At 42.6% G+C, this 26,551-nt stretch overlaps 1 protein-coding gene across 5 annotated transcripts; it reads right to left on the minus strand.

Annotated features, from left to right (window-relative positions):
• Positions 1-3: 3 nt before the first annotated feature.
• Positions 4-24,706, minus strand: LOC115113248 (ras guanyl-releasing protein 3-like). Of its 5 annotated transcripts, none has more exons than XM_029640691.2 (15): positions 24,551-24,706; positions 23,822-23,875; positions 23,475-23,606; positions 23,228-23,375; positions 22,678-22,851; positions 19,176-19,292; positions 18,352-18,627; positions 18,076-18,156; positions 17,844-17,957; positions 17,350-17,465; positions 16,418-16,565; positions 14,276-14,312; positions 14,004-14,153; positions 13,546-13,910; positions 4-6,493 (listed from the first exon to the last, which is right to left on the minus strand). In XM_029640691.2, exons 1-15 carry the CDS (start codon positions 24,553-24,555, stop codon positions 6,485-6,487), a joined length of 1,926 nt encoding a protein of 641 aa, XP_029496551.2. In that variant the 5' UTR covers positions 24,556-24,706; the 3' UTR covers positions 4-6,484. The 5 variants fall into 5 exon arrangements, with proteins under 5 accessions (XP_029496551.2, XP_029496555.1, XP_029496553.1 ...); XM_029640695.2 differs by having other exon boundaries at positions 23,822-23,928; XM_029640693.2 differs by having other exon boundaries at positions 23,822-23,961.
• Between the last annotated feature and the right edge of the window lie 1,845 nt (positions 24,707-26,551).

The following is a 26,551-nucleotide window of genomic DNA, read 5'->3' on the forward strand; positions in this document are numbered from 1 at the left end:
GTCTGATAAACAGGAGTCAATTCTTTATTTGGCCGTTTACAGTGTAAAGGTTGATAGTTTACATGCCACATATGGAGAAACAGAATTCTTAGCACTCCAGGGGTTTATCTTTAAGACATGGTTGCCCCCAGTGAATATACAACACACATAGGTCTAAGCAGAGATAGAGAGAGAAGACAGATTTGGCAAACCAACCCATAGCACATGGTCGACAAGATGGAACAGGACAACATTGAAGCACAGTATAGAGCAGATTTATACATAAAAGTGAAATATGAAAATATATGGGAAATGAGTAGGCTACTAACAGCAGATGGTTCATAGGAATAATGTAAAACTTCTATAAATACATTATATTATCATCACTTATTTTTCCTTTGTTCAAAAATACACTGTTCTTAAAGACCATAACCCCAACATAATCCATCAAGGTAATGCGTTTAACACATAAATAAAAATTGTCATTTTGACAGAGGTAATGTATATATTTGGATGTAGCCTATGAAGTTTCATTTTTATTTTATTTTTAACCATTTTCATGTAGACTTGATTGTGTGTTTTGAATCATTGTCTTGCTGCATGACCCAGCTGCGCTTCAGCTTCAGCCAGGGGTGCATTCATATTATATACATAAATCCAGTATTCAAGTTTGATTAGTTGGTGAATTCTGCCTCTCTAATAATGGATCTGATATTGGACTGCAGTGACAGTTTTTTTGGCCTCAGAATATGTGTTGGCTTTACTTTTCCCTCAAACAAAGACTGTCAGCAGGTAACAGGGCTAGAGACGGTACATTGCATTGTTTCAAAAAATACAGAAGGAGTAAAAACACTGCCATATGATTGGTTTCAGGAAAGCATTGAATGAGTTTTCTGTGGTAACCTTCAATAACAATCTGACAATTCTAAACTGAATACTAGGTGCTGAAAATCTGTAGTTTTATACAGTACATTATAAAAATGTGTATAAATTTGCCACATCAACAAATAAAATAAAATTGGCACAGAATGGCTAATTAAACAATGCTAGAAAATGCTCTACATAAACAATACATTAGACAGTATGAAAATAGATGAAAAACGTACAATCAAGTGAGAACACACTTTTCTCAAGTAGACCAGTTAATGTTGATAATAGTGTCATCAATATTGTTGACAATAATTTGACAGAAATAATATAAAGTCTTGTTGGAATGTGTCCCAAATACAAAAAAAAGTATGTCGTTGTAGAAGTGAAGTTGTTATTGTCGTAATATCCCTTATAGACATGATAACTCAGAACCTTTTTCAAAACAAGCAAAGTCATTTTGTGGTAATTACACAACATGAACAAAAGTATGTGAACACCTGTGCTCGTCAAACATCTCATTCCAAACTCACAGGCAATAATATGGAGTTGGTCCCCTGCTATAACAGCCTCCACTCTTCTGGGAAGGTTTTCCACTAGATGTTGGAACATTGCTGCAGGGACTTGCTTCCCGTTCAGCCACAAGAGCATTAGTTAGGTGATCACTGATATTGGGCGATTAGGCCTGGCTCGCAGTCGCCGTTCCAATTCATCCCAAAGGTGTTTGAGGGAGTTGTCAGGGCTCTGTGCAGGCCAGTCAAGTTCTTCCTCTCCGATCTCGACAAACCATTTCTGTATGGACCTTGCTTTGTGCACGGGGGCATTGTCATGCTGAAACAGGAAAGGGCCTTCCCCAAACTGTTGCCACAAAGTTGGAAGCACAGAATCATCTAGAATATCATTGCATGCTATAGCGTCATATATATATATATCCCTTCACTGGAACTAAGGGGCCTAGACCAAACCATGTAAAACAGCCCCAGACTATTATTCCTCCTCCACCAAAATTTACAATTGGCACTATGCATTTGGGCAGGTAGAGTTTTCCTGGCATCCACCAAACCCAGATTCGTCTGTCGAACTGCCAGATGGTGAAGCGTGATTCATCACTCTAGAGAACGCATTTCCACTGCCTCAGAATCCAATGGCGGCAAGCTTTGCACCACTCCAGCCGACACTTGGCATTGTGCATGGTTATCTTAGGCTTGTATGCTGCTGATCAGCCATGGAAACGAGTGGAGGCTGTTGAGTACAGCTAATACTGTCATAATACTATTTGGAACGGAGCAAATGCAATAGCATCAAACACATGGAAACCATTCCACTTATTTCCGCTCCAGCCATTACCATGAGCTTGTTCTACCCAATTATGGTTGAGATTGCGTCACCTGTGGATCTGTTGGGGCGGTATGCGAATTGGAGTGGGTCTTGGGTATCCGGGAGGATGCTGTTGATGTGAGCCATGACCAGCCTTTCAAAGTACTTCATGGCTACCGACATGAGTGCTACTGGGCGGTAGTCATTTAGGCAGGTTACCTTCACTTCCTTGGGCACAGCGACTATAGTGGTCTGCTTGAAACATGTAGGTATTACAGACTCGGTAAGGGAGAGGTTGAAAATGTCAGTGAAGACACTTGCCAGTTGGTCCGCGGATGCTTTGAGTACACGTCCTGGTAATCCATCTGGCTCTGCAGCTTTGTGAAAGTTGACATGATTAAAGGTCTTGCTCACATCGGCTACCGAGAGTGTTATCACACAGTCATACAGAACAGCTGGTGCTCTCTTGCATGCTTCAGTGTTGCTTGCAAGGCATCTCTGTGTGTGGAGTAAAGGTGATCTAGAGTTTTTTTTCCTTTGGTTGCACATGTGACATGCTGATAAAATGTGGTAAAACGGATTTAAGTTTTCCTGCATTGAAGTCCCCGGCTACTAGGAGTCCCCGCCACTTCTGGATGAGCATTTTCTTCTTTGCTTTTGGCCTTATGGAGTTGATTGAGTGTGGTCTTAGTGCCGGCGTCGGTCTGTGGTGGTAAATAGACGACTATGAATAATATAGATGAGAACTCTCTTGGTAGATAGTGTGTCTACAGCTTATCATAGGGTACTCTACCTAAGGCGAGCAATACCTTGAGACTTCTTCAATATTAGATATCGCTGTTATTGACAAAAAGACACACACCCCCACCCCTCGTCTTACCAGACATAGCTTCTTCTCTGTTTTGCCGGTGCATGGAAAATCCTGCCAGCTCTATTATCCATGTCGTTATTCAGCCACGACTCGGTGAAACAAGATATTACAGTTTTTAATGTCCCGTTGGTAGGGTAATCGTAGGTCATCAATTTTATTTTCCAATGATTGCATGTTAGCCAGTAGAACGGATGGCAGTGGGAGTTTACTCTCTCGCCTACGGATTCTCAGAAGGCAGCCCAAACTTTGCCCTCTTTTCCTCCGTCTTTTCTTCACGCAAATTATGGGGATTTGGGCCTGTTCCCAGGAAAGCAGTATATCCTTCTCGTCGGATTCGTTAAGGGATATAGCTTCTTCCAGTTCGTGGTGAGTAATCGTTGTTCTGATGTCCAGAAGTTATTTTCAGTCATAGGAGACGGTAGCTGCAACATTACATACAAAATAAGTTAAGAAATAAGTTGCAAAACAACTGTTGGTTAGGAGCATGTAAAAAGTCAGCCATCCTCTTCGACGCCATCTTATCAAAACATGGTTTCCATGTGTTTAATGCCATTCCATTTGCTCCGTTCCAGCCATTATTATGAGCTGTCCTCCCCTCAGCAGTCTCCACTGATGGAAACCCATTTCATGAAGTTCCCAACAAACAGTTATTGTGCTGACGTTGCTTCCAGAGGCAGTTTGGAACTCGGCAGTGAGTGTTGCAACTGATAACAGACCATTTTTAGGCACTGCGTGCTTCAGCACTCGGCAGTCCCGTTCTGTGAGCTTTTGTGGCCTATCGTGGCCTATCACTTTGCGGCTGAGCTGTTGTTGCTCCTAGACGTTTTCACTTCACAAGAACAGCATTTATAGTTGACCGGGGCAGCTCTAGCAGGGCAGACATTTGAAGAACTGACTTGTTGGAAAGGTGGCATCCTATGACGGTGCCACATTGAAAGTCACTGAGCTCTTCAGTAAGGCCAATCTACTGCTAATGTTGTGTGCTTGATGTTATACACCTGTCAGCAACGGGTGTGGCTGAAATAGCCAAATCCACTAATTTGAAGGGGTGTCCACATACATTTGTATATATAAGTGTATGTGAATGTGAGACAAGCAGAGAATTCAAGGTCAGCTTAGTGGCATTCATTAGTGTAACATTATACATGCATGTGTATGTTCTCAATAGCCAACACGTAACAACCCCAGTAGAGCTATATAAGATCTGGCACCAAGATCAATGAGAACTTATGCAGACCAATGTACTTGAAAGCAGCTCAGCCAAGCATATGGAAAGAACCTCTGTGGCATCACAACGCTTTGCTGTCCTTGATTTCAGCCAGGTATGATGATATTGTGTGTTTAGGAGACCTTGCAGAAATAACACATTATCCATGAGTAGTCCAGCAGCAAGGAGAGTGATATTGCACTGACTCGTGTCACCCACTAAGCACTGAATCATTGTCATCCCTTAAAGGCCCAGTGCAGTCAAAAACGCAATTTTCCTGTGTTTTATATGCAGTGTATTTCCATAATGCCCTTTGCACAAGAGCTGTTTGAAAAGACTGCCTGAACTTTCAGCCTGTTTTGGTGGGACAGAGCTTTGGTCTGCCTGGTGACATCACCAGGAGGTAAATTAGTTAATAGTCCAATAAGAAAGAGAGTTCCAAACCTCTCTGCCAATAACAGCTAGTTTTCCCCTCCCCTCTCAGACCACTCCCAGACAGTCCTAGCAAAATTATTGCTTGAGAAATTGCTCTTTGCTAAGAATCTATGTGTTTGTTTTCAATTAAAATGGTCAAAAAGAAACACAGTAAGGTACTTAATTGTTACACAAAAATGATTTGATGTTGAGATTTTAAAAAACGGCTGCATTGGACCTTTTTAGCTCTTGTATATGAAGCCTTGGATATCTCTTGCAAATATACACAATATTTCCCCCATGCTCCTCCCCCAACATGGAATCCTCTGACCCTGCAGTCCTGTTCTTGGCTCTGTCTTACTGTGTCGAACAGAAGGTCAGACTCTATTGTCATTACAGAGACCTCCATGTCAAACTCACCTGCCCGTACCTACTTGTCCCTACCTTGAGGCCCTACAAGAAGTCTCTCTACAGATGAAAATAAACTCCCTCCCCTTACGTAACCTGCTGTATCCTTGGTGATGGAGGAACTTACCTGCTCACTCAACTGATGCCTGGCAACCACAGCACAAGCACCTGGGCTCACACCTGGTGCCACTGTAAGCAAGTGCGTAATCAGTGCTCCACTGACTGAAGGCTTAGTGGAGATTCCATTACCTCTGCCTGAATGCAACAGGCTTGATTCTTCAGCTGATGAAAATAGGTAAAAGGTCACTCAAATGGTGTCTCTATTTATGTGGACAATGAGAAACATTGTTGACCCATATTCACATATTCAGCCTGCAAGGCTTTGAAATAACCAGAATACTTTAAACATTGAATCGCCTGACTATATGAAATATCACATACCTAAACCCATAAATAAATGTAAAGTATCTGTAGTTTACCTCATTGTCCTGAGTGGATACAGAGTTCAAATCCCTTTGAAATAATAAGACTGAAAACAATAACGCTTTCTTGACTAACCAAAAGACAACTTTTCCTTAAATTTATAACACAACTCTCAGTGGTTGTATTGTTCTTTTCCTCATGCTAACACAACAAGTACCATTTCTTGTATTCCAGACTAAGATATAGAACTGGCTCATAAACGACCATCAGTTGTCATGCCACATGTCATGCCACTTTTAACCCATTACCCTTAGAAACAATGTACCTGCCACTTTTTCCCTCATATTCATCTTCACCTTTAACTTTCTATTGCTTTACATCTTGATCTCTTATTAATGCATTCTCACATCTCCAAATGCTTTCTCACTTTGCATCCCCCACCCAGTCCATCATAAAACATCACAGTGTCCTCAAAATGTCAATCAAACATGATACATTATTGCAACTAAGCCACGTGACCCAAATAACTTAATTTTTTCAGCAAATCAACAGTAGATAACACACATATGTGCTCCACAGACCACACAGAAATTCAAAAGGAAGCATGTACATGCTCCGACATTCATACAGGCACAGGTGGACACCCGCTCATTTACGTTCAGTCAGTCAAACACTGGTGAGCCCCAACAAACCTAAATCACATGTACTGTAAGTAGTCCAGGATCCTTTTCCAATGACACTGATGGGTTGTGAAGGCAGGGTGTGTAGAGCTGGGGAGCATTGAGGACAAGGGCTTTTTCAGTCCCATCACTCACATCCCTGGTTCGGGATTAAACATCAGTATTCATATGTGGTTCACTGAACACCTGTCCATCCTACACCAGGTCACCAAACGAGGGCCTCAAGCAGCCAAGTACTTCGTCCAGTGAGGAGAGCTTCCTGATGCGGGCTTCCAAGGGCCTCCTGGAGCCCTGGGTTCGGCCCTTGGTGTCTCCAAGTCAGCTGTCCTGAGTGCAAGAGGAGAGACACGTACTGTAGTCACATACTCAGAGCTCACGATAGAGGAGAGAAGACAGGAACACACTAGCCAGGTATTCCCAAGAAGTCACTACTGTAAATAGACATTCAGTTATTGTATTCTTGTTTTTCTTTACAATTAGATTGCATTGGTAAAAAATTGGCCAATGATAAGGTTTTACGTTCTGAAGGCTGGGCTTAAAATAGTGTATAAGAGATCATACAAAAGAGGTTCTGTAGTGATTCCTATGTTGAAGATGTAAAGAACATTGTGTTGTATTGTTTATTGAGGAGCAACCAGATGCCGCACTTGACATATTTATGAAAACAATTTTTCATAGTTACAGTTCATATAAGGAAATCAGTACATTTCAATAAATGAATTAGACCTGGGAGGTAATTTGCCGAACCACTGGGGAATCAAGCCCAGCCACTGGGGAATCAGGCACAGCAAATCAGAGTTTTTCCCCACAAAAGGGCTTCATTACAGTTAGAAATACTCCTCAGTTTCATCAGCTGTCCAGGTGACGAGTCTCAGACGATCCTGCAGGTAAAGAAACCGGATGTGGAGGTCCTGGGCTGGAGTGGTTTCAAGTGGTCTGCGGTTGGACATACTGCCAAATTCTCTAAAACAACATTGTAGGCGGCTTATGGTAGAGAAATTAACAGAAAATTATCTGGCAACAGCTCTGGTGGACAATCCTGCAGTCAGCATGCCATTTGCCCGCTCCCTCAAAACTTGAGACATCTGTGGTGTTGTGTTGTGTGACAAAACTGCACATTTTAGAGTGGCCTTTTATTGTCCCCCGCACAAGGTGCACCTGGGTAATGATCATTCTGTTTAAATCAGCTTCTTGATATGCCACACCTGTCAGGTAGATGGATTACCTTGGAAACTGAGAAATAGTGATTTCCTGTAAAATGTGTGGCCAACATTTTTGAGAAATAATATTTTTGTGCAAATGGAACATTTCTGGAATCTTTTATCCGGCTCATGAAACATGGGACCAACACTTTACATGTTGCGTTTATATTTTTGTTCAGTATAATAATCATGCACCCAGTAAGAAACTGACTCTAAAAATGGCTAAATCCCTGTGGATGATGAGAAATAGAAGCATTATTGTTGAGAGGGACGAGGCAAAAGGAATGGCAAATAAGTCTGTCTACACAGCCGATTGGCAAACGTACTGTAAATTGAGAAATCCTGTGACTAAACAAATAGAAGAAGAAACTACTATGAAACAAAAAGAAATGTAAAAGATTATAGTAAAATCTTTGGAGCATCATAAATTATATTTTGGGGAAAAAGGCAAACTCAGCTCCATCCTGCATTGAATCAGATGTCTCATTCATCACAAAACCCTCTGATATTACCAACTACTTTAATTACTTTTTCATTGGCAAGATTATCAAATTTAGGCATGACATGCCAACAACAAACTCCGAACCTTCTTGTCCATGCATAACTGATCAAATTAAGAAAGACAAGCATTGTAATTTTGAATTCTGTAAAGTGAGTGTGGAACATTTTGAATGATTGTTGTCTATCAATAATGACAAACCACCTGGTACTGACAACTTGGACAGATTTTACTGAGGTTGGTAGCGGACTATATTGCCATTCCTATTTGCCATCTCCTCAATCTAAGCCTACAGGAAAGTGTGTTTCCTTAGGCCTGGAGGGAAGCAAAAATAATTCCGTTACCCAAGAATACCAAAGCACTAGTTCAAACAGCCGACAAAACAGCCTGCTATGTATCAAAAACTAAAAGCATTGAATTTGGGACAAATCATTCACTAAACCCTAAAGCTTGGTGTAACCCAAGATTGTAAACTGTCATGGTCAAAACATATTGACGCAACGGTAGCTAAAATGGAGAGAGGTTTGTCTGTGATAAAGCGCTGCTCTGCTTTCTTGACATCACTATCAACAAAACAAGTCCTACTGGCCCTAGTTTTATCACACCTGGACTACCGCCCAGTTATATGGTCAGATGCCAAAATGAAGAACAGAGGCAAATTACAGTTGGCCCAGAACAGAGCAGCACGGCTGGCACTTAAATGTACATGGAGGGCTAATATCAATAATATGCATGTCAATCTCTCCTGGCTCAAAGTACAGATCAGATTGACTGCATCACTACTTCTTTATGAGAGGTATTGACGTGTTGAAAGCACCTCACAGCACATTGCGGACTGTGAAGAGACACACACACGCACTCACATAGGGCTGTGGCGGTCATGACATTTTGTCTGCCGTTGATTGTCGTGCAAATAACTGGCAGTCTCACAGTAACTCACCGTTAATTAACATAAACACATTTAGCATCTTCTGGCTTCCACACAAGTCTAATAAATCGATGTAATTTAGCCTACACCTTCACAATAAATCAATTTTTTGTTTTAGACAGGTCTAAAGAAACATGATATGAAGAAAATGTATTACATTTTCAGAATAGCATACTCTGAGTTGTTCTTACGTTAGGCTCTGATCTGGCTATGCCATATGGCTGTGAGCTACACTAGTTCACTTAGCAGACAAGACAGTTCACTTAGCAGACAAGATTTGTTTAGAATTCCGTGGAATTATTTTATAGTATTAGTATAGTATTAGTATTAGTATAGTATTTGTTTTCAAACGTTGGATTTTAATTTTATTTTTTGAATTTTACCCCTTTTTCTCCCCAATTTTGTGGTATCCAATTGTTTAGTAGCTACTATCTTGTCTCATCGCTACAACTCCCGTACAGGCTCGGGAGAGACGAAGGTTGAAAGTCATGCGTCCTCCGATACACAACCCAACCAAGCCGCACTGCTTTTTAACACAGCGCGCATCCAACCCGGGAAGCCAGCCGCACCAATGTGTCGGAGGAAGCGTTTTGAGGAAGTGTTTTGATTTTTTAATACATTCTAACACTGCATGGTGGGACTCGAATGATGATTTGAAAAACGTTGTTTGAAAGGCATGACCTCGTCTTTGTTTTTAGCGCAGGCTACATTGCACTTCATCAGTCTGAGAAACACTTGATAATGCCTCAAATTTCCCAGCGGCATCCCCTTTGTGTGGCCGTAATGCCCCTAATGGGGATCATAATAAATACTAATACAGTGTCTCATAATGGGATAAAGCAATATTTGGTAGTGAGTTTTGTTGAGGCTTTTGTTGAGGCTCTTAGGATGGAAACCACTTGCAAATATGTTTGATTGAATGTCTAAAAATAGAGGAGCCAGTGTCTTCCACCACCTTTCATGTATTTCCAAATATTCCTAAGGTAGATGACCTAATAATACCATTAGTGCCTCATAACAGCATGATTTGTCTCGATAAAATATTAAACTCCCTGCTTTTGAGACAAAATATCAGGTCTTTATTTAACCTCTATAAACTGATGAACATCAACTTTTTGACACAGGCCACCATCTTTAAAAAATAATAATTCATTGTTGGACATAAAAGACTTTAAAACATCAGCTTCAAGGGATTTCAATTTTGGACATTTGTGCCCAAATATTCCAGGCATAATAGAGAGACATATGTGATCTAATACAAATAATAATAAATAATAATTGATTGGATTTAGGCCTATGTGGCGCTTTTCTATCAACTGAGGTACTCAAAGTGCTTTACATAGTAGAGGGAAACTCACATCATCCACCATCAATGTGTAGCACCCATCTCAGTGATGCACGGCAACCATTTTTGTGCCAGAACGCTAATTCCACCTCAGCTATCAGGTGGAGAGGTGATATATGCCAATTTGGAATGAAGGGGATAATTAGGTGGCCATGAAGGAATGTAGCTAGGTTGGGAATGTAGCCATGAAACCAGGGTGAACACACCAGTGGTCTAGTGGAGGGTATACCCACTTATTTTTCAGTGGGCATTGCATAACTCGACAGCCTTGGTTTCTCAAATGATTGCCTCGCCTGGTTCACCAACAACTTCTCTGATAGAGTTCAGTGTGTCAAATCGGAGGGTCTGCTGTCCGGACCTCTGGCAGTCTCTATGGGGGTGCCACAGGGTTCAATTCTTGGACCGACTCTCTTCTCTGTATACATCAATGATGTCGCTCTTGCTGCTGGTGAGTCTCTGATCCACCTCTATGCAGACGACACCATTCTGTATACTTCTGGCCCTTCTTTGGACACTGTGTTAACAACCCTCCAGGCAAGCTTCAATGCCATACAACTCTCCTTCCGTGGCCTCCAATTGCTCTTAAATACAAGTAAAACTAAATGCATGCTCTTCAACCGATCGCTGCCTGCACCTGCCCGCCTGTCCAACATCACTACTCTGGACGGCTCTGACTTAGAATACGTGGACAACTACAAATACCTAGGTGTCTGGTTAGACTGTAAACTCTCCTTCCAGACCCACATCAAACATCTCCAATCCAAAGTTAAATCTAGAATTGGCTTCCTATTTCGCAACAAAGCATCCTTCACTCATGCTGCCAAACATACCCTTGTAAAACTGACCATCCTACCAATCCTTGACTTCGGCGATGTCATTTACAAAATAGCCTCCAATACCCTACTCAACAAATTGGATGCAGTCTATCACAGTGCAATCCGTTTTGTCACCAAAGCCCCATATACTACCCACCATTGCGACCTGTACGCTCTCGTTGGCTGGCCCTCGCTTCATACTCGTCGCCAAACCCACTGGCTCCATGTCATCTACAAGACCCTGCTAGGTAAATTCCCCCCTTATCTCAGCTCGCTGGTCACCATAGCATCTCCCACCTGTAGCACACGCTCCAGCAGGTATATCTCTCTAGTCACCCCCAAAACCAATTATTTCTTTGGCCGCCTCTCCTTCCAGTTCTCTGCTGCCAATGACTGGAACGAACTACAAAAATCTCTGAAACTGGAAACACTTATCTCCCTCACTAGCTTTAAGCACCAACTGTCAGAGCAGCTCACAGATTACTGCACCTGTACATAGCCCACCTATAATTTATCCCAAACAACTACCTCTTTCCCTACTGTAGTTATGTTATTTATTTATTTTGCTCCTTTGCACCCCATTATTTTTATTTCTACATTGCACATTCTTCCACTGCAAATCTACCATTCCAGTGTTTTACATGCTATATTGTATTTACTTTGCCACCATGGCCTTTTTTTTGCCTTTACCTCCCTTATCACACCTCATTTGCTCACATCGTATATAGACTTGTTTATACTGTATTATTGACTGTATGTTTGTTTTACTCCATGTGTAACTCTGTGTCGTTGTATGTGTCGAACTGCTTTGCTTTATCTTGGCCAGGTCGCAATTGTAAATGAGAACTTGTTCTCAACTTGCCTACCTGGTTAAATAAAGGTGAAATAAAAAATAAATAAAAATATACTCACTTCTTAAATCTCCACGATGCGTATCACAGTGTAGTGGAGGAATGCGCCGTATCAATAAATAGGGCTGATAGAACAGATCGGAATGTTTAGCTTAAAATGTTGATCAAACTATTATTTCTTCACATTTTCGGTGCAGCAATGTAGACACGGTAGTAGGCCTATATGTGAATGTTCCAAAATGCAATTAGCAGAAAACACAGATCTAAAATACGCACCCCACATGCACGCTGTTTCATGGACAGAGATCAAAATATCCTTTAGAAAGATTGCCTCCACATTTCTATGGTGGGACTTTGGCTATAGGCTACTTTGAAGCAAGGTAAGACATGCCTCATAATATGAAGTAAAACGATAGGCCAAACCGTCTTCTGGTAGAAGGGGAAAAAAAGTAGCCCATGCCTTGTTGTCAGATATCATGATGATTATTTGCATTAATCCAGTGGCCATTTATTTTTGCAAACTCCGTCTCGTGTGCCTGCACACTTGAATTAAAGGGTAATTACTCTCAAAAATCTAAATGTCTCTGATTTTCCCGGAACTCAAAAGTGGTCTCCTAATGTGGATTAACCATTGTTATGGGCTTAGAACATATCACTTTGATGTTTTTCTGTTTAAAAAAGTGTGACTTTGAGAACGAAAACCTGAAAAATGTGAGAAAATCTGAAACCTGTGAACTTCGGACTCAGTTTCAATAGTAGGCCTACTATAGGCCAGCTAGGGTTGGCCTGACTGTGAAAGACCAATATGGGATTTATCATTTATAGGTCATTCAGAGTGTATGTCACTGTTTCACCACTACAACACTGGAACACCCCTACTCATACAATAAGTGCCATGGGATTTTGAATGACCACAGAGTCAGGACACACGTTTTAACGTCCCATCCGAAAGACAGCACCCTACGCAGGGCAATGTCCACAAATGTAATCAAGGATTGAAATGATTATGTTTCTGTTTAGGCTTCTTGCGGTCAATTTGCAGTCTACAAATGATTTGTTTTATTATGATCCGGCCCCCCGACCATCCGTTTAATAAAGAATTGGCCCATGGCTGAATTTAGATGATGATCCCTGATCTAGATACTCCCAATGAATGAAAGAGAAAATGCCCCTCGGTGCCCTGTAACTGAATCCCTTGTTTCCAAGGGGAGGGAAATAAATGAGGCTTTTAATAACAAAATATTATGAGGTTGTGAGGCCATAGGTAAAATAGATTCATCATTCACTGTGTTATTCTGCATCCCTGAATCTGATCTGGCCAGGTTATCCATTTGGGTTTGATAAGAACACATGTATAACACAATAATAACTGTTAGGCTGTAATTGGGCTTTTATTAGAAAGAAAAAGACAGTCTTCAAACATCCATGAGAGAGGATCAACATGAACGAACAGAATGTGGGTAATAACCACTTGGGGGAGAATTAGTGATAATGGGAGACTCAATGTGACATATGTTGTGTCACAGATAATTAAAATAACCTTAACCTTCCCTAAAGACACAAAACAATACACACACACACACACACACACACACACACACACACACACACACACACACACACACACACACACACACACACACACACACACACACACACACAGGTACTCACACTTTCCAATACACAGAGATCCCCTGATCCATCTACACACTCAACACACACACCTCAGCAGCAATTACCTTCTCTCTGTGTGGTATTATCCCATTCTGCACCACCTCTGCAGGTCTGTCCGTCTGCTCCTGGGATCCCCGCCGACCCCTGGGCTCCTTCTGGGCCTCGTTCTCCCAGTGGGCAAAGCCTTTGCTCTTGGAGGCCTGCCGGTGTGGTCGATACTTCATCTTGGGGAAGGTGTGGGAGCCCCCATCCCCAGCCCCCCAGGTGTGCTCTGACCACAGGTGCTCCGTCTGCGTGGCCTGGCTGGTGGTGGCCCGCTGTAAACCCACAGAGATCCGCTGGGCTGAGCACGTCATCAGGGTGATGGACTTATGCTCCAGGTCAGAACCTCCAGGTGTCACCGAGGGGAACTCAAACATCTCGTCCTCATCTGCATGGAGGACAGTACGACAGGAATGAAACACACTGACCAAGACCATGTTAGTTGAAACGCTGTTGGTGTATCACTGAAGTGCTGCTGTACCCTTGAAGGTGGGCATGGTGGGGCTGCTGGGTAGAGAGCTGTGGGTCAGGCCTCCAGGGGAGACACTTTGCAAAGAGGTGGAACGCGGCAGCTTCCTACAGGCCAGTACCAACAGCTCTCTGCACTGTTTATGGCAGTTCACACCACAATCTGAAACAGAACACAGAACAGCACCGTCAGGCCAAAGCCCTCACAGTGCATGCATTGAAAAATCTCAAATGTCTTCAATATGTAGTTCTATACACGTGAACATTACAGTCCATAGAGCCTACCTTTGCACTTGTATCCCTGTTTGATTATTCCCCAGAGCTAAGAGCAACATGTCCAGAGGGGCAGGAATAGGAGGGAGGTGGAAAAATACAAAGGAGTGTTAGGATTTGTAATGTGGAAGCATATTCATGCTGCAAATATGGTCAGAGGGGTCAGTGTAAACCATTGTGTAATACCGTTTTTCTTTTACAATCGCTTTGGTGCAATTTGCACAAATATGTAGTATACTTTCACAACTCTTAGCACAACATTCAGTAACACTTTATTTGGATAGTCCAGCTGTAGATTCTCTACAGACTGTCAATAACAGTTCAACTATCTAGTAACCCTAACTCTAACCTTAACCATTATTCGAAACCTCACCGAAACCATAGCCTGCAGTTACTTATCAACAGATAGTATGGGCATCTGTTGAGCATCTACAGTGCCTTGCAAACTATTCATCCCCCTTGGCGTTTTTCCTATTTTGTTGCATTACAACCTGCGATTAAAATGGATTTTTATTTGGATTTCATGTAATGGACATACACAAAATAGTCCAAATTGGTGAAGTGAAATGGAAAAAAATCTAAAAATTTGAACAAATTAAAACCGGAAAAGTGATGCGTGCATATGTATTCACCCCCTTTGCTATGAAGCCCTTAAATAAGATCTGGTGCAACCAATTACATTCATCACCCCGAGAACACCATCGGCAGGGACTGGGAAACTGGTCAGAATTGAAGGAATGATGGATGGCATTAAATACAGGGATATTGTAAGGGTTTTCCTGTGGTGAAGGAAAGCGGACCAAAAAGCAGCGTGGTGGTTATTCATGTTCTTTCATTTATAAAGAAACTACACATGAGATAACTAACAAAAGCAACAAACGTGAGAAAACCTAAAACAGTCCTATCTGGTGCAAACACAGAGACAGGAACAATCACCCACAAACACACAGTGAAACCCAGGCTACCTAAGTATGATTCTCAATCAGAGACAACTAATGACACCTGCCTCTGATTGAGAACCATACTAGGCCGAAAACATAGAAATACCCAAAACCTAAAAAAACAAACATAGACTGCCCACCCAACTCACGCCCTGACCATACTAACTAAATACAAAACACAGGAAATAAAGGTCAGAACGTGACAGATATTATTGATGGAAACCTGTTCCAGTCTTCCAGAGATTTAAGACTGGGATGGAGATTCCAAAGGTGAAATAAATGAAATTAAAATAAATTCACCTTGCAGCAGGACAATGACCCTAAACATATTGCTAAACAAACACTGGAGTGGTTTAAGGGGGACATTTAAATGTCTTGGAATGGCCTAGTCAAAGCCCAGACCTCAATCCAATTGAGGATCTGTGGTATGACTTAAAGATTGCTGTACGCCAACAGAACCCTTGAACTTCAAGAATGGGCAAAAATCCCAGTGGCTAGATGTGCCAAGCTTATAGAGACGTACCCCAAGAGACTTACAGCTGTAATTGCTGCAAAAGGTGGCTCTACAAAGTATTGACTTTGGGGGGGTGAATACTGTAAACAGGATACAATGTCTCATAACACCCTTCCTGTAGACTCGTATGTGTGTTTTATTTGTGTACCTGTGTGCATGCTCGTTTAAGAATAGGAGGAGTTATCTATAGAAATGCTCATTTATTTTCACCAAGTGATGCCTAAATCAGCACAAATAGAAAGCTAGAGGGAACATCATTTGTGTACGTGTTTGGAGACGCAACTCTTCTCTCATGCTTTCATTGTTGACTATGTGAGTGTTGCCATCACCATGTAAATTGCATTATTGTTCCACCAACGCTAGTCAGTGTTTCTTTATAAACCTTTAAACAATGTAGCCTGCACTCATGTCAACATATTGCATGTCTGTTTTTCGAAACCTCTCTATACACTGTGAATAATCTCTGTCTCAGAAGGTCATTAAGAGCCATGGGGTATCAACTTCAAGGAATAAAGATGGACATCTTCTCTCAGCACTGTATCATTTGGTAGCTGACTGAGGGCTTGCGCTAAGTTGACGGCAATATATAGCACAGAGTTTCTGACAGAAACTACCAGAAAGCCTTTACTTTTCCTCCAACCGAAATTGCACTGTGTCGCTGAGCATAAACAGTTCATGTTTCTCACAAGGTATACATACAAATCCAGCACAGTGCTCGCAGAAGGTAGGCTTCAGATACGTCATCTCCGTAAAGTTGTGGATAAAACCAGGGCCCATTTTACACTGGAGCAAGGGGTTGGCCCTCAGGAAGTAAGCCATCATCTCATCCTTACTAATCAGGCCATCTCTGGAGTGAGGGGGGAGAAGACAAAGATTATAGATAAGAGAATAATAAGATGGCGAGAATGACAGCTTTTGTTCTGCAAACATTACAGTAAATCCCAACCCTTAATTCTGTCTTATCCAGACATGGAGAGACCTACAAAAATGCTCTAGATCAGACACCCAGGTGGTTTGTAGCAGCTCCAGCCTCTGCATGTATCCAGTCTCCCTCCTAAGGAGCTTAGCCTCCCAGACCTATTTCCTGAGTCATGGAGCTGCTCAGGCGATCTGAAATGTGATTTGAGGCGTTCCAGTGAACAGACGAACCACCCAGGACACGAGGGCAGAGCACTGTGTGTGGCGCTGCGTGTCCTTCATAGGCTGCCACCGAACACCCACAGTTGCAGTCCTATTGCATCTTGGATGCTCATAACTGCTTTAAAGGCAAATATTAGGCACAAGAATCACATTACTGTGTTTGTGTATAAGAGAGAGTGAGAGAGATATGGGGTGCATATGTGAAGGGCAAACAAGGTGAGATGTATGAGGAGATGGGTTAGTGTGGAAATGTCAAAATGTGGTTGCAGGTGTGGAACTTGAATCTGTGGGTGGGTGCGTGCGTGCTTGTGTGGGTTGGGTGTGTGTGCGCGTGTGCGTGCTTGGTGCCTGTGTGTGTATGAGTGAGAAAGAGGCGATGTGAGAGAGTGTTTGTTGGTGACAGAAAGAGGGAGATAGAAGAGGAGGATGAGGTGACTTAGCTGTGACACTTCTGAAGCTTTAAAATGTCAATGGTAGACAGGGTCACTCACTGGTCCTTGTCCAACACACAGAAAGAGTCCAAGAAAGGAAAGTTGGCAGCAATACTCTCAAAGTCCTCCTGAGAGATGTAGCCATCATGGTCATGGTCGTAGTTCCTGAATACAGACTTCCCAGAATAAGACAAAAACAAAGGACTTCAATGACTTCAAGCACCAGCAATTGTGTGATTCATATTTTAGTAGTTGTTGTGAACCATTGTGGAAATTGTTCATATACAGTACCTACTCAAATATTTGGTATTGTGACAGAAATAGCCACAGACTGATTCTTGAAGTCATTTATGAGATATTTCTGAATGGGTAACTCATTTCATAGATAATAACATGTCTTGTTGTTTTTTTTGAAAACTTAGATTTCTACTACAATGTAATTTCATCAGTCAATAAGAATTTCAGTTCAGACCACAGCTAAGCTATGTCCTCCTGTACTTTATGCAGGTACCTTTATTTACGCAGATCAGTGTTACTGTAATGAAGCAACTTACATCCACCACCTTCCTGATGTGCTTGTTCACCACATTGGGGTCAGGTTTGGCTGTCACACCTGATGCCCAGTCCAGAGGGGCCATTGGCTTGTTGGGGGTTGTTGGAGAAGTAGGCTGTGGAGTGGGAAAAGATGGAGTGAAGATTATTTCTGTTCTTTATACATTTCAGTTGATATTTATAATAGCCATAGATCCAACAATGCAGCCTATAGACCCCAACATGGAGACTTACCAAAGACTTTGGGTTCCGTGGTTCCCTTAACAAGGATAGCTCATATATCTCATCTTCAGTGTAGTAAAGGTCTAGAGAGAGCTGGGGAAATCACTTAAGATTAAACATGAAAATAGACTTTGTGTTTCTGCAATAACGAAGCCATTTATGATCATGTTACTCATCTGTATGATCCTACAAAATGTGGTTTGAGACCCACTGAAATGAAAAATGTGACAGAACGGTTAACAAGTCCATTTCCTGTTGACGGGGGACCTTTTAGGCCGGGACACTTACAGTGAGCAGGTAGATGAGGTCCATGTTTGGTTCCACCTGGGCTGCAGCACTCTGCAGGGACACCAGCTCGTTGAAGGTGAGGTAGAGCTGCTGCATCTTTACGATGTTCACCTTGTCGTCGTCCACCCAGTCGGGGAAGACCACGTGCACAGCGATCAGGTCCTTCAGGTGGACTCCCAGGATGGGGACCTTGAAGCCTTCGGAGTCTGTGAAGGCCTTGCGGTAAGCACAGTAGTTCCCATTGGAGGAGACCAGCTCCGTCATCTCATTCCAGATCTGATGGGAGGGGTAGGACGGCAGGAAGTAGTGGACAGGATCGATATTAGATACAGCACCGGAAAGCTACAGAGAGAGTGACCAGTGCCGGGGAATCTACTATGAAAATATAGTTCACCAAGCTACCAATTACTTCACACTGGAAGAAGTTAAGCTACATTAAAGCTTCCCTTTAAAAAATGTGCTGGAGTTCAAATAATTCTCTACACCACATGGCAAAAAAAGTTATGAACTACTGAAAACACTACCAAGATTTTAATTTAGTTCATCTACCACCAAGCTTCTGCTAAATGTAATTAAATTACATGTGGTTCACAATTCCCCAACACTGAATATAACATCAAATGGCAGGAAATGAAGACGATACCAATTCTGAGTGGTGTGTTTTCTGAAACCATCACTACATGGCAGTTGATGAATTGACCTACATTGTTCCTTAGCAGACGCTAAATGATTATGACCATGATCTAAAGTCAATTCAAGTGTAGAACCCGATCAGATGATATTAGTGAGGCTGTGACAGAGCACAGGCAGGCGTACGTGCTGACCTTGTTGACCTCGGGTGCTAGATGAGAGTGGGTCTCCTTCAGACGGGAAATTGAGCTGTGGCTCAGACCTCCAACCATGGCCATCAGTGTATTAAAGTTCTGCAGTTGGAGGAGTTTCTGAAGGACAGAGTGGCATGGAACAAAGTGGAAGAGATTGGAGGTAGAGTGAGAGAGAGAAATAGAGATAACGAGGAAGAGAAAACAGTGCAAGAAAAAATTATTACAATAAACAACAAACAAACCTAAAATATATTTTAAAAATTACCCCCTTTTTCTCCCCTAATTTTGTGGTATCCAATTACGATCTTGTCTCATCGCTGGAACTTCCCTACGGGCTCGGGAGAGGTGAAGGTCGAGTCATGCGTCCTCAGAAACATGACCCGCCAAACCGCGCTTCTTAACACCCGCCCACTTTACCCAGCCACACCAATGTGTCAGAGGAAACACCGTCCTACTGACAACCAAAGTCAGCCTGCAGGCACCCGGCCCACCACAAGGAGTCGCTTGAGCACGATGAGCCAAGTAAAGTCCCCCCAGCCAAACCCTTTCCTAACTCGGACGATGCTGAGCCAATTGTGCGCCGCCCTATGGGACTCCCGGTCACGGCCGGTAGTGACACAGCCTGGGAACTCACCCGGGTCTGTAATGACGCCTCAAGCACTGCGATGTAGTGCCTTAGACTGCTGCACCACTTGTGAGGCCACCTAAAATAACCTTAATAAAAAAACAGTACCTAAAATAACATAAACCAACATAAATTGATCTCTTTACACTGTGCTTATGGAATCAATTGCATGAGGGGAAAGTGCTTGAACATCTTATTTAAAAATGCGAGAAGCTTTACAAAAAAACTAAAGAGCCCTCTTGAGTTAAACGGTCACGCTTCTGCATTTAAAGGGTAGGCCATTTAATTGTAGCTGACAGATGACCTGCATAAGCAATGGAGGCAGACATGAGCATGAGTGCTTGTCATTAGTCTTCTGAATAATTCCTTTATCTAAATCCTGGTAGATGATAATGGTAGAGAGAAGCCACCGGTCTCTGATGAGATTGAAAGGCCTAATAGCATGCATGACGCTTAATGTCTGTTAAGAAATACAGACAATCATTTGCACCCCCCCCAATTGCACACAGCAATTACACATGGAGAATCACATAATGATGAAACGTTATTGCTGGAGGGATGCCCTGTGCTAACATAACATTGTCTTACGTCAGATAGCGCAAGGATTCCGCCTGCACTGATCTGTTTGGTTTATCGCAAAAAGAGCAAGGGGATGGATCAAAAGTAATTCAACGACAATGTGCCACCATAACTATTGAAAATACTATGCGAGTTGGAGTTCAAGGTCACCTATGTAATGATTTTTGTGAAAGTTCTCGTGGATTAATGTTGAGATATGTTGTGATATGCAACCTGCTAAACAGCATTATGAAATACAATTTCTCACAATAAGCTATAGGACTAGACTTCAATTGTTGATAAGAAGGGTAACACTGAACCTTAGCCCTCATTCTCATGATGGCCTTTCTCAACTCAGAGAACTCTAGTGGATAATGGTTGATGAAAGGGTCATTCATCTGAAATTGAGATTGATCCACAACATCCTGTATGTCATAGTCCCCATGCATCCCCAGTAATACCCTGACTACACCACTCGCATGCGCTAGCTAAAGAGGACAAATTAGCTAGCAAGTGCAGGCTAGCTAGCTAAATTGCCGTAAATGTTTAATGCTTTTCGACATGTCCCCAAATTAATGTAATTGTTACAGAGTTTGTTTTGATATTTTTACCTGTGTGTCGTGATTGCGTTTGGTGTGGGGCGACAAAATAGATTTATGCACGATGGTACACGATGGCGCACGCGCTTAGCCGGTTTGGGTTCCGTGTAAGTGACTCACATTCTTACGGCACCAGAGGCAGTGCCACCGACTTTGTGCCATGTCGTTTTTATATATGTATATGTATTTTGTATATGTATCTGTTGCCGGGTGTAACATTGTTATGTATTTTAAATTGTCAAATCAAATCAAATAAAAAATACATGAGGATGGCATATAAGAGAAAGACTTTCTATAAGACAAAAGAAAGTATGTGGGCAGCAGTAGATTTCAATGACCGAAGGGTCTTATGATCTAATTGACAATGTTCCAGCTCCATTGATACAGATGATTTAATGCAAGTCTGGCTCAGCAAACTGTCTGATTAATATATGGTACATGAGTCCCTTTCCCTTCCTCTTTCTCATTCGGGATGTTCACATACTTATAATGAGAGATGTTCTGCACAAAAAGATGGTGAAAGAAACCCCTATTCATTTCAAGTGTGTACAGTTTATATATTTAAAAAAATATTACCCCTTTGTCGTGGTATCCAATTGGTAGTTACAGTCTTGTCTCATCACTGCAACTCCCGCACCAATGCGTCCTTTGAAACATGATCCAACCAAGCCACACTGCTTCTAGACATAATGCCTGATTAACGCGGAAGCATGCCGCACCAATGTGTCAGAGGAAACACAATACACTTGGCAACCATGTCAGCGTGCACTGCGCCCGGCTCGCCACAGGAGTCACTAGAGGGCGATGGGACAAGGACATCCCTGCCGGCCAAACCCTCCCCTAATCCGGACAATGCTGGGCCAATTGTGCGCCGCCCCATGGGTCTCCCGGTCGCGGCCGGCTGCGACAAAGCCTGGACTCGAACCTGGATCTCTATCTCCGCGCAGCCCAGTCAAAACTGTTCGCTGCTCTGGCCCCCCAATGGTGGAACAAACTCCCTCACGACGCCAGGACAGCGGAGTCAATCACCACCTTCCGGAGACACCTGAAACCCCACCTCTTTCAGGAATACCTAGGATAGGATAAAGTAATCCTTCTCACCCCCCCCCCCCTTAAAAGATTTAGATGCACTATTGTAAAGTGGCTGTTCCACTGGATGTCTTAAGGTGAACGCACCAATTTGTAAGTCGCTCTGGATAAGAGCGTCTGCTAAATGACTTAAATGTAAAATGTAAATGTCTAGTGGCACAGCTAGAAACTGTGATGCAGTGCCTTAAACCACTGCACCACTCTGGAGGCTAGTGCTGTACAGTTAATGAGAATTTATGCCTCAATAAATTGCCCTAACCTCCTTTACAATTGCCTGTGTCAGAGTGGGTGGGTTTTACACTCTAAATTGTGAGGAGTTTTGGAATATTGGATGTAAGTGGAGAGAATGAAGAAGCGTGAAACAGCACCTCCCCAGCTGTCAGAGCGAGAGAGACAGAGAGAGAACTATTTGCAAATCGTTACAACACGGTATATAGACATAATATGACATTAGAAATGTCTTTATTCTTTTGGAACTTCTGTGAGTGTAATGTTTACTGTTCATTGTTATTGTTTATTTCACTTTTGTTTATTATCTACTTCACTTGCTTTGCCAATGTTAACATTTGCTTCCCATGCCAATAAAGCCTTTGAATTGAGAGAGAGAGAGATACCATCTCCCTCTTCTTACCTGGGCCACGTTGATGTATTTGGTGATGACCTCAGCACGGTGTTGGGGTGTCAGCTTACTGAGCACCATGAGCTGAACCCACTGGGAGACTCCGTTGAACAGGGCGATGGAGCGCTCCAGCGTTGGGTTGTCCACCAGACATCCGTGCATCACATAGCTTTGGTAGTCTGTGAACTGAGTTTGGGGGTTGAAGAAAGAGAGAGTTAATGTACGTGGCATGTACAGTACCGCTGAGTTAATAACACAGACGTCATTGGCATATTCAGTATACAGTGTGCCCTCAGTCGCTGGTGAATTTACAAGTGAACTGCCCAGCAAATAAAACAAACTGAAATGTAGAAACGTATCTAAGAACATATTCTGTGGTGGTGCGCAATTATCCTGGGGATGAAATTAGTTGACAGCCAAAGCTTTGTTCTGTAGTTAGTAACAGGAAGAAAAAAAGAGTTCTGTGGAAAAAGCACTCTTGGAAAGAGTCTTGAGGAATGTCACACACAGGGGTTAGATAGGGAGGAAAGGGCACAAGTTTTTTTCCACCAGGGACACTCACTGATATCCTCCTGATGGACTTGTACTCCAGGAACGTGAGGTGTTCCGCCAGCTCCATGGGCTCCAGGTGGTCAAAGAGGAGTGAGGCTTTGCCCTTCTTGGCTTGCTTCTTCCTCTGAGTCAGCTTTCTCATCCAGTCATATGACGGGCTAGAAAGAGACACACACAGTCTGTTAGAAACTGGAAAATCTCTACTGACTGCGTGTGCGTGTGCGTGTGCACGTGCCCATCCTTGGGTAGTTCCTCACATGGTGGAGATGTCAATGAGTTTGTAGTGTTCCTCACAGCCCAGCTGAGCCGCCACGTCTCTGAACTCCTCAGTGAGGCGTATAAGGCCCATGTCCAGGTTAAACTCTGCAGGAAACACCGTAATCCAGTACCTGACACACACGCACACACACACGCGGATGGCTGATTTAGCACTAATATGTTAGCAGTTACGCAATATGTTTACTGTTTGCATGTGGGCATTATGGCTGGGCAGTCTGGCTGAACATCATAGTGTGTAGCCCCAAGCAGCAGTGCCAATAGAATAGGAATGATTCACAATGACACCATAGTCTCAGAAGGAAAAGGTAGAGTTGAGGGTACTGACCCTGCACAAGGACTGCCGGGGGCTCCTTGCTCAGTGATTTGTAGTGTGATGTGGCTAAGGGGAGTGGTGAGATGGGGAAGTCCAGCAACCATGGTCATAAACGTGGCCTAGATTTTATCAACCCAACAAATCATGTTTCCCTAATGTGGAAATAACAAATGAATACAGAGAACAATTGACAAGGGAATGGCCATTGTGGTATTCCCCTTTCAGATACAAATTCAATGCAAAATATAACATGGACTTTAGTATGGCCCCTCGTTACAGTAGTTAACATTAAATTCAGATGATTTATTTAGTATTTCCTTTCATGTAAAGGTTGCACACAAAATAATAGGACACATTTTTTTAATGGATTGGCAGACGGTGGGTGAGAATCGCTTTAAAGGGGTTACCAGTGAAAATGAGTGTCTGTGTACTCTGTTAAAGATCGCCTGAGGACGTTTTTGGGGTAAATAATAGATCACAAGACTCCTAATTCACTGAACGCTTTCGCACAAAACAGTATCTCCACCTCAGATGGCAGGCGGCGGTCCACGTCTCATGAGGACAGCCACTGGCTGTCAATTGTAATGACATCCTCTCAACTCTCATTGCACCAGCCAGTCAGTCACAGAGCCCCAAGAGAGGAGCCTTACAACCCTCAGGGCATTTTCAGCCTAGCAATACAAAACATCTTCAATACTAAAGAGCAAGAAACTCATTAGTATGTAGCAGTGTTTTCTTTACCTCATTAAATAGCAGATCTTCAGTCTCGTTCTTTGGCACTCATCTCCCTGGCAGTCACGGTATGTGGGGTTGTGTCAAGGACAGTTTAGCACTTTTTGGAGACCGTGTCCCAAGCCCTATTACGAATGGACACACATTCCACATCTCCAACAACCCCCCTAAAAAAAAATACAACAATAAAACAGCATCTTTCATGAGAAGCAGCTGCACATTTATCAGTTGGACAAAATGTCTCCTCTAATGAAGAATAACTTAAGTGTTCAAAGAGGAATGCCCAGTATGTGGAAATATAAAAACAATGAAAGGTCTGGCCATGTTATGAACCTCTCCACCAATGCATGTGCACATTCTCTAAATAATTGTCACTTGCCAATGTTTTTCCTCCTCGAACCGTTGAAATATACAGGTAGCTGACAAAATAAAGGAAACATTTGAGAAATGAGGGATACAAAGTATATTGAAAGCAGGTCCTTCCACACAGGTGCTAGGTAAAGCTCCGCCTTATCTCAGTTCACTGGTCACGATGGCAACACCCATCCGTAGCACACGCTCCAGCAGGTGTATCTCACTGATCATCCCTAAAGCCAACACCTCATTTGGCCGCCTTTCGTTCCAGTACTCTGCTGCCTGTGACTGGAACGAACTGCAAAAATCGCTGAAGTTGGAGACTTTTATCTCCCTCACCAACTTCAAACATCAGCTATCCGAGCAGCTAACCGATCGCTGCAGCTGTACATAGTCTATTGGTAAATAGCCCACCCATTTTCACCTACCTCATTCCCATACTGTTTTTATACTGTTTTTTTTATTTATTTATTTACTTTTCTGCTCTTTTGCACACCAATATCTCTACCTGTACATGACCATCTGATCATTTATCACCCCAGTGTTAATCTGCAAAATTGTATTATTCGCCTACCTCCTCATGCCTTTTGCACACATTGTATATAGACTGCCCATTTTTTTTCTACTGTGTTATTGACTTGTTAATTGTTTACTCCATGTGTAACTCTGTGTTGTCTGTTCACACTGCTATGCTTTATCTTGGCCAGGTCGCAGTTGCAAATGAGAACTTGTTCTCAACTAGCCTACCTGGTTAAATAAAGGTGAAATAAAAAAAAATAAAAAAAATAAACAGGTGTGGTTAATGAGGTAATTAAACAATTAACATCCCATCATGCTTAGGATCATGTATAAAAAAATGCCCGGAATTTTGCAACTTTAACCATGGCTAGAGATCTCAGTGACTTTGAAAGAGGGGTCTCAAAAGGAGCATAGGGGGTTTAAAGGTGTGTGTGTGTGGGGGGGGTTGACTTATTTAACTATTCTTGTGGGGACCAGAAGTCAACCAGAAGTCAAACAAACAAAGATTTGACAAAATGGGGACATTTTGTTAGTCCCCACGAGGTCAAACGGTATTTCAAGGGGGTTTAGGGTTAAGGTTAGAATTAGTGTTAGGGTTAGCATTATGTTAGGGTTAGGGTTAGGAGCTAGGGTTAGTTTTAGGGTTAGGGTTAAGGTTAGGTGTTTGGGTTAAGGTAAGGGTAAGGGTACGGTTTGGGGTTAGGTTTAGGGGTCAGGGAAAATAAGATTTTGAATGGGACTGAATTGTGTGCCCCCAAATGGTTAGCTGTACGTGTGTGTGTGTGTGTGTGTGTGTGTGTGTGTGTGTGTGTGTGTGTGTGTGTGTGTGTGTGTGTGTGTGTGTGTGTGTGTGTGTGTGTGTGTGTGTGTGTGTGTGTGTGTGTGTGTGTGTGTGTGTGTGCATGCCTCAGTCACCAGATCTCATCCCAATTGAAGACTTATGGGAGATTCTGGAGCGGCGTTTGAGACGGTGTTTTCCACCACCAACAAAACACCAAATTAAATATTTTTATAGTGGAAGAATTGTGTCGCATGCCTCGAGTTCCAGACACTTGTAGAGTCTATTCCAAGGCGCATTCAAGCTGTTCTGGCGGCTCGTGGTGGTCCAACGCCCTACTAAGACACTTCATGTTGGTG

Source organism: Oncorhynchus nerka, linkage group LG28 (genome assembly GCF_034236695.1).
Source record: "Oncorhynchus nerka isolate Pitt River linkage group LG28, Oner_Uvic_2.0, whole genome shotgun sequence".
Lineage (NCBI taxonomy): Eukaryota > Metazoa > Chordata > Actinopteri > Salmoniformes > Salmonidae > Oncorhynchus > Oncorhynchus nerka.

Bases quoted from the DNA above. Each gene is read 5' to 3' on its own strand.
- LOC115113248 (XM_029640695.2), bottom strand. From the start codon at position 23,919: ATGACCATGGTTGCTGGACTTCCCCATCTCACCACTCCCCTTAGCCAC. The intron at 23,607-23,821 runs GTCAGTACCCTC...CGTGTGTGTCAG, and splicing joins CCCGGCAGTCCTTGTGCAGG to GTACTGGATTACGGTGTTTC. The intron at 18,157-18,351 runs GTAAGTGTCCCG...TGATTTCCCCAG, and splicing joins ACCTCATCTACCTGCTCACT to CTCTCTCTAGACCTTTACTA.